The sequence below is a fragment of the Oreochromis aureus genome, linkage group 15, assembly GCF_013358895.1.
Source record: "Oreochromis aureus strain Israel breed Guangdong linkage group 15, ZZ_aureus, whole genome shotgun sequence".
Taxonomy (NCBI): Eukaryota; Metazoa; Chordata; class Actinopteri; order Cichliformes; family Cichlidae; genus Oreochromis; species Oreochromis aureus.
In genome coordinates this window covers 39,787,844-39,793,869 of record NC_052956.1, presented here as the reverse complement: position 1 = coordinate 39,793,869, position 6,026 = coordinate 39,787,844, and the positions used below count along the sequence as shown (strand labels likewise).

At 42.4% G+C, this 6,026-nt stretch overlaps 1 protein-coding gene across 1 annotated transcript; it reads left to right on the top strand.

Annotated features, from left to right (window-relative positions):
* Window positions 1-474: 474 nt before the first annotated feature.
* LOC116333079 (aquaporin-4-like) lies at window positions 475-5,615 on the top strand. The gene is made up of 4 exons (XM_031756223.2): window positions 475-922; window positions 1,056-1,220; window positions 2,206-2,286; window positions 5,169-5,615. The coding sequence occupies exons 1-4, from the start codon at window positions 539-541 to the stop codon at window positions 5,409-5,411; spliced, it is 873 nt and encodes a 290-aa protein (XP_031612083.1). The 5' UTR covers window positions 475-538; the 3' UTR covers window positions 5,412-5,615.
* Window positions 5,616-6,026: the final 411 nt, after the last annotated feature.

Below are 6,026 nucleotides of genomic sequence, written 5' to 3'. Positions count from 1 at the left end.
TGAAAAAGTAATTGTCAGACCACCTCAGCCTGAATACCGTGTACTTGTTTAATCTGCAGTGAATAAGAAAGTGTGCTTTCCTGTCAGGGACACCCAGGATTGTGTTTTTCTTCATCTGTTTCAGCTGAATGTTGTGTAGAAGAAAGTGAATTTAATTTCTTTTAGTCAAATTAAATCCACCTTCTTCTACTCTGCTGCACAACACACAGTTTACAAAGCAAATTAAAGCTAAGGGCATGGTGCAGAACCCAGAAAGATTTCATCCACAGTGCAAGCACAGAACCACTGAAGCTCAAAACTAACAAATGAGGTGGCCGGCCCGTTCTACTCTCTCTCTGCGCTCTTTTCAAACCCAGATGACCTGCACACACCATTTTAAAACCAACATGTTGTCCGTGTGTTATCGCCCCATTAAAAGGCCACAACCCCCTCTCACAGCATGTTTCCTCTCTCTACGCTCTCTTCCAGGAGGTGTTGCTTTCCCTGTACACCACCCTCTCAGTTCTGGCCTCCATCGTGCTTCACTCAAGACAAAGCTATGACTGCCTTTAAGGGCATCTGGACTAAGGAGTTCTGGCGCTGTGTGACGGCTGAGTTCTCTGCCATGCTGATCTTTGTCCTGCTTGGCCTCGGTTCAACCATCAACTGGGGCACTGTTAAGGAGGATCCCCACCCCCCCGACCTCGTGCTCATCTCTCTCTGCTTTGGCCTGACTATTGCCACCATGGTGCAGTGCTTCGGCCACATTAGTGGGGCTCATATCAATCCAGCGGTCACAGTAGCCATGGTTGTGACCAGGAAGCTGAGCCTGGCTAAAGCAGTCTTCTATCTCCTGGCCCAGTGTGTGGGAGCCATAGTTGGGGCGGCCGTACTGTACGGGATCACCCCAGCCTCTGTTAGGGGTGGGATGGGAGTCACTGAAGTAAGAGCAGGATGGCGTGTGTGTCTTTAAATGTGTGACTGTGTGGGACAGTTTTATTCTTCACTACTGACCTTTTGCCTGTGAATATATTAATCTAACTATATGCTCACCTGAGTGTTTTTTACTCACACAGGTGAATGAAAGTATCTCTGTGGGTACCGCCCTGGTTGTAGAACTCTTCATCACCTTTCAGCTGATCTTCACCATCTTTGCCACCTGTGACCACAAACGTAAAGATCTTAAAGGTTCATCTGCTTTGGCTATTGGCCTTTCTGTTTGTGTTGGTCATCTGTTTGCTGTAAGTACCCAGACACCTGTCTAGTTGTTACCGTCCACGTCATAACTGATAACTTGGTTCCTGCACTGACTGAGGCTCTTTGAACACGCTGCACTGATTCATCGTGAGAGAAATTCAGTTGTCATTGTAATCATGAACAGCTTATTATTAGCACTACTGTGACGTGGCACATGTTTAAGATTACTTTTCAAAACTCAGTTACACAACAGCACACTTTAGTCAGAACATTGTCTGTTATTTTCTACTCTCTCTGTCTACTGGGAAGATCCACGGAGTGGGTACGGCACCTCAACATAACCCTTTGGTTTGATGAAAACCTGAAGCATACATGCTGTGTGAATTCATATGTGTTATGTAAAAATTCTTAAGCAGAATCAAAAATATTCAAAAAGGAACCAACACCATAAACAGGAAGGTCCAGTTTAGTCTTTCACATGACTGTAGCTGTGATGAAGCCACAAAAGCCAGCTGTTACTCCAGCCTTTAATTATTTATATTGTAGATATAGGATTTACATTACATTTACATTATTGATGTATATAATTTAGCTCCAGTAAAAGACTCCAGTGAAGCACATGGATATCTCTGAGCTTATTTCCCTCAGTCAGTTGCTTAGACGACTGAATGGTTACTGAGTGTTTTCACAAAGTCAGGAAAACAGGATGGAGCCAGATGTGAAAAAGATGTTAGATCATGTCTTTCATCAGTTTAAGAGACAGGTCAGTCCTCCAGCTCACAGTAGTCATCAGTGCTTGAATTGAAAGCAGCTGGCCTTCTTCTTAGGCTCATGAAAACGTTTCACTGCTTATCCAAGAAGCTTCTCCTGTTCTAAAAACTGATGGAGGTATTTAACCAGTCCCTGTGAGAGCTGAAACATCTTCAGGCTCCTAAAAAGAAGCCCAGCTGTCTTTAACTCAAACGTTTAAGGCTTGTTGCTACAGTTTTGTTTGTGAGGTTCATAGCTTGGTTGTTGCTGTTCCCTCAGATTCCCTACACTGGAGCCAGTATGAACCCAGCTCGGTCCTTCGGCCCAGCAATGGTCACATGGTCCTGGGAAAACCACTGGGTAACAACATTTTGATTAATATTCATGATTAATGCAGAGTTTTGGATTCTGGTTGGTTGCTATAGAATGGGTGCACCTTTTGACCCAACCATTTTGAAAGTCCCAAATCATTTTTCCCAACATTTTTCAGAAATTATACGTACACAGTTAATGTGTGGAAATGGTTATAGCCATAAATTCAATAAGAATGTGCAGTTGCCCTCAGCTTTATGGAGCTATGTAGGGAGTTTCAGATCATTAACTAAGAGTCTGGTCCACAATGCTTTGTTTTTATAGCATCGTTTCCAGCAGCAGGCGTGCTGTTTGACACTAACTGCAAGGCAGCACACAGCAGCAAGACACAGCTAACATTTAGCTAAGGTCATGGTCCAGTTCACCAGTCATGATAAATAACACATGTATTAACCAGAGAGGGAAACACAGTTGCATTGATTAGTGCTGTTTACAGGAAGTCCTCATAGCAACTGAAAAAACAGCTAAACTAGAGACATCTTCATACAGATACAAATAAATGATTATGTTTACCTGTTACAGTTTGCATCTTTATATACTTGAGTTATAACATGTTGTGTTTTTCTTGGTTCCTGTTCTTTAATCATTCTTAGACGGTTTAACGGCACCGAGGTTACAGCTGACAGAAGGCTCTGAAGCTGCTTCCCTTTAAGCTTGTCCTGTGTGTTTAACCTCTGCTGGGTTTGTAAAACATGGCCCTGTTCTAGCAGCAGACCTGTGCATGTGTGTGATCGCTCACATGCTTTGAAGGCCGCCTCTTTTACTTCGACACATTCAAACTGAGAGACCTTCAGCTGATCGAGGTGATAACTGCCTTTGTGTCACTGCTGAACCTGATTGATTATGTTTGGATAAGTGAAGAAAGACAAGGAGCTTTTGGGTCTGTTGGGTTCGCTTCGTACATCAGAGGTGATGATTTGTCATCTGTGCGTCAGATTGATATCAAACTCATCTTGCAGCTGATTCTGTTAGTCTGATGATTTCAATCATTTTTGGATGTGATGGGGAATTTTGTACCAATGTGGCCAATGTCAGCTTTTTGTTTGGAAAGTTTTTCTCCAACAACAAAGAATAATTCTCTCTGAGCTCTTTTCAACAATAAGCACAGAAACTTTGAAATGAATCTCTGCAGCCATCCCGATGCCTCGTTAGTATTCGGGGTCTTTGTGTGTTCTTTCAGCTTTGAAGTCATTTCTTGTTTAGATTTTGATCTTGGAGATTGTTGTAGTCTCTCTCCTTTGTACAGCTTTGATATTCTTTCTGCTTCTCATCATTTTCACACAGCACTGTCTCGTTTCACAGGGAGACACTTTCTCTGTCTCTTTCATTTCCTCTGCCTTCGCACTTTTACCTGTGTACCTGCTGCTGTGGGGCTGGCATCGTGAACATGGCACTCGCTGAATTGGATGTCACTGCTGTTTTAGTTTTAACTTTGTAACTTTAGACAGTTCAGTGACTGTGCTTCGAGCAAACATAGGTGTACCTTTTGGTATGGATGAGTCATGTCTCCTCCACACTTTAAAACGAGGAATTTTTTAAATTAAGAAACCAAAGAAGGAAATAAAAATAAACAAAATAAAACAGCCATAAAAGTCATAAAATACTGAACGAACCGGTGAATAACCCAATCATATTCTACCCACTGAAACATATTGAAAAGATTATTTTGCCAGATGTTTAAGCAACACTTAGACTTGGTTTAAAAGTAAAAGTTTAAAACCTTGTTTTGCCTTTATGTGTAAATTTCCTTGTCTCCAGCTGGCTGTAGCAGATGGCTGCACATCCCTGAGACGTTGCTTCCTGTTAGAAACGAGCTTTTCCTTCCCACCGTCACCGAGTGCCTGCTCACAGGGGTTGTTTGATTTGGGGGGGTTTGTCCATATTATTGTGGGGTCCTTCCCTTACAATATAAAGCACCTTGTTTTTGTGATTTGATGTTATATAAATGCAATTGAACTGATCTGAATTTCAGAATTTTCTTCTTTAATATCCAATATCTTTGCAAACTTCTGACCAGAAGAAATCGGACATGGGGTTTTCGTAGTGAGACGTAGCCATGCTCCCCACTGCACCACAATGCCACGCTGGCATGCAGGAACAGTGAGGCTCATCCCAAAATTCACAGTGTAACACATAATAGGACATAATGTGAGAATGTTGAGTTCAGCCCTGGAGGCAGACGCTGCAGACAGTCTGTACATGTTTGCTCGGAGCTCCTAAACCAGAAGTTTGGGAACGAGTTCATTGTGAAGTTGAAATTTCTCTTAAGTGGTTTATTTGATCTGTTTCCACCTACGTGAAAAACAGGATCTGGGCTGGATTAATTATTGATTGATCATTATATTTCTGTGTCACAGCGCTGCAGGATACATCAGCCAGGCGGCAGAAAAAACTTCAATGAGAAGTTATGAATTCTAGCTCTACTTTAACAACTACAGCCTTTAAATGTCTTTTTATCCTCATATTTTATCCCTTAAGGCCATTTCTTACATATAACATTGTAAGTAAATTGATATTTGAAGTGTTTTATTTATGCCATAGCTTTTCATTAGTTTGAATTTATAATTTATCACTATAAACACTGCCTGCCAGTCCAGCACCTGATAACCAAGCAGAGATGTGTCCCTAACCCTAGCACTTCAGGAGTTAAAACATGTGAATTCCTTTCAAACTTTACCTTGAAAATTGGAAATATCCTTCCTTTACTAAAACAAGTTTCTCATGTAAATTTGTTACTTTAATTTGAATTTGTTGTTTTGGTTTGTTTTGAAAGTTCCCGAGCTCTTTTGAAATGAAAGCGTAGACCTTAGTTTGAGCATCCTCAGGATCACCTGTGTGTTCTGTGTGTTTCCTATGTGCCTGTGTGCCAGGTGTACTGGGTGGGTCCGTCAATGGGTGGCACTCTGGCTGCAGCTCTTTATGAATACCTGTTCTGCCCCGACCCAGAGGTGAAGAAACGTTTCTCCGAGACTTTCGTGAAGACGCCCTTCACTGCTGCTAAACAACGACAGGATTCAGCCACGGCCCAGGAGCCTCTGTTCACTGTCATGGATGTAGAAAGAGCTGAAGGGAGGGAGAGGGAGGTGTCTGGGGAGGTGCTGTCCTCTGTGTGAGAAAGAAAAGAAAGCAGCAATGCCCCAAATGCTGCTGAGCTGTCTGCTCTCGTCTGCTCCTGTAGACGGGCGCATTAAAACAGTCGTGGTTGTAGCGGGGGGGCTTCTTGTTTTGGCAACCAAAACCCTTGCGTTGGCTAGTTTTAAGTAAAGGCTCCAAGGTTTTCAAAAAATACTGTAAATAAAAAGAAACTGCTGAAAGCGCATTTGTGCTCATGTCATATGTATTTTGAGTTTTTCTTTTTCCGGGGAAGTGTCACATCTGAGGAAAACCGAGGGTAGAGTGTGTGGCAGTATTCCAACGCAGGAAAACTGAGGACGTGAAAGACAAACAGCAACCATGAAGTAACCTTGTTCCACCCTCAGTAACACTGCGGGTAATATGGATGCTGAGCTCCCTGCAAACCGAACACTCTCTCTGATTCTCTCTCGTCTTCAGTCTGAATGTCATTTATGCTGACTTTCTGCCAGAAAACACTGAGACGCTTAAAAGTCAGCGCTCACAGCACGCCCACTCCAGTGTTTTATGATGTAAGCAGCTAACAATACTTGTTAGGGTACAACATTAAGTTTTCATAACCTCAAGAGGCCATCTTAATTTATTCACTGATCTTT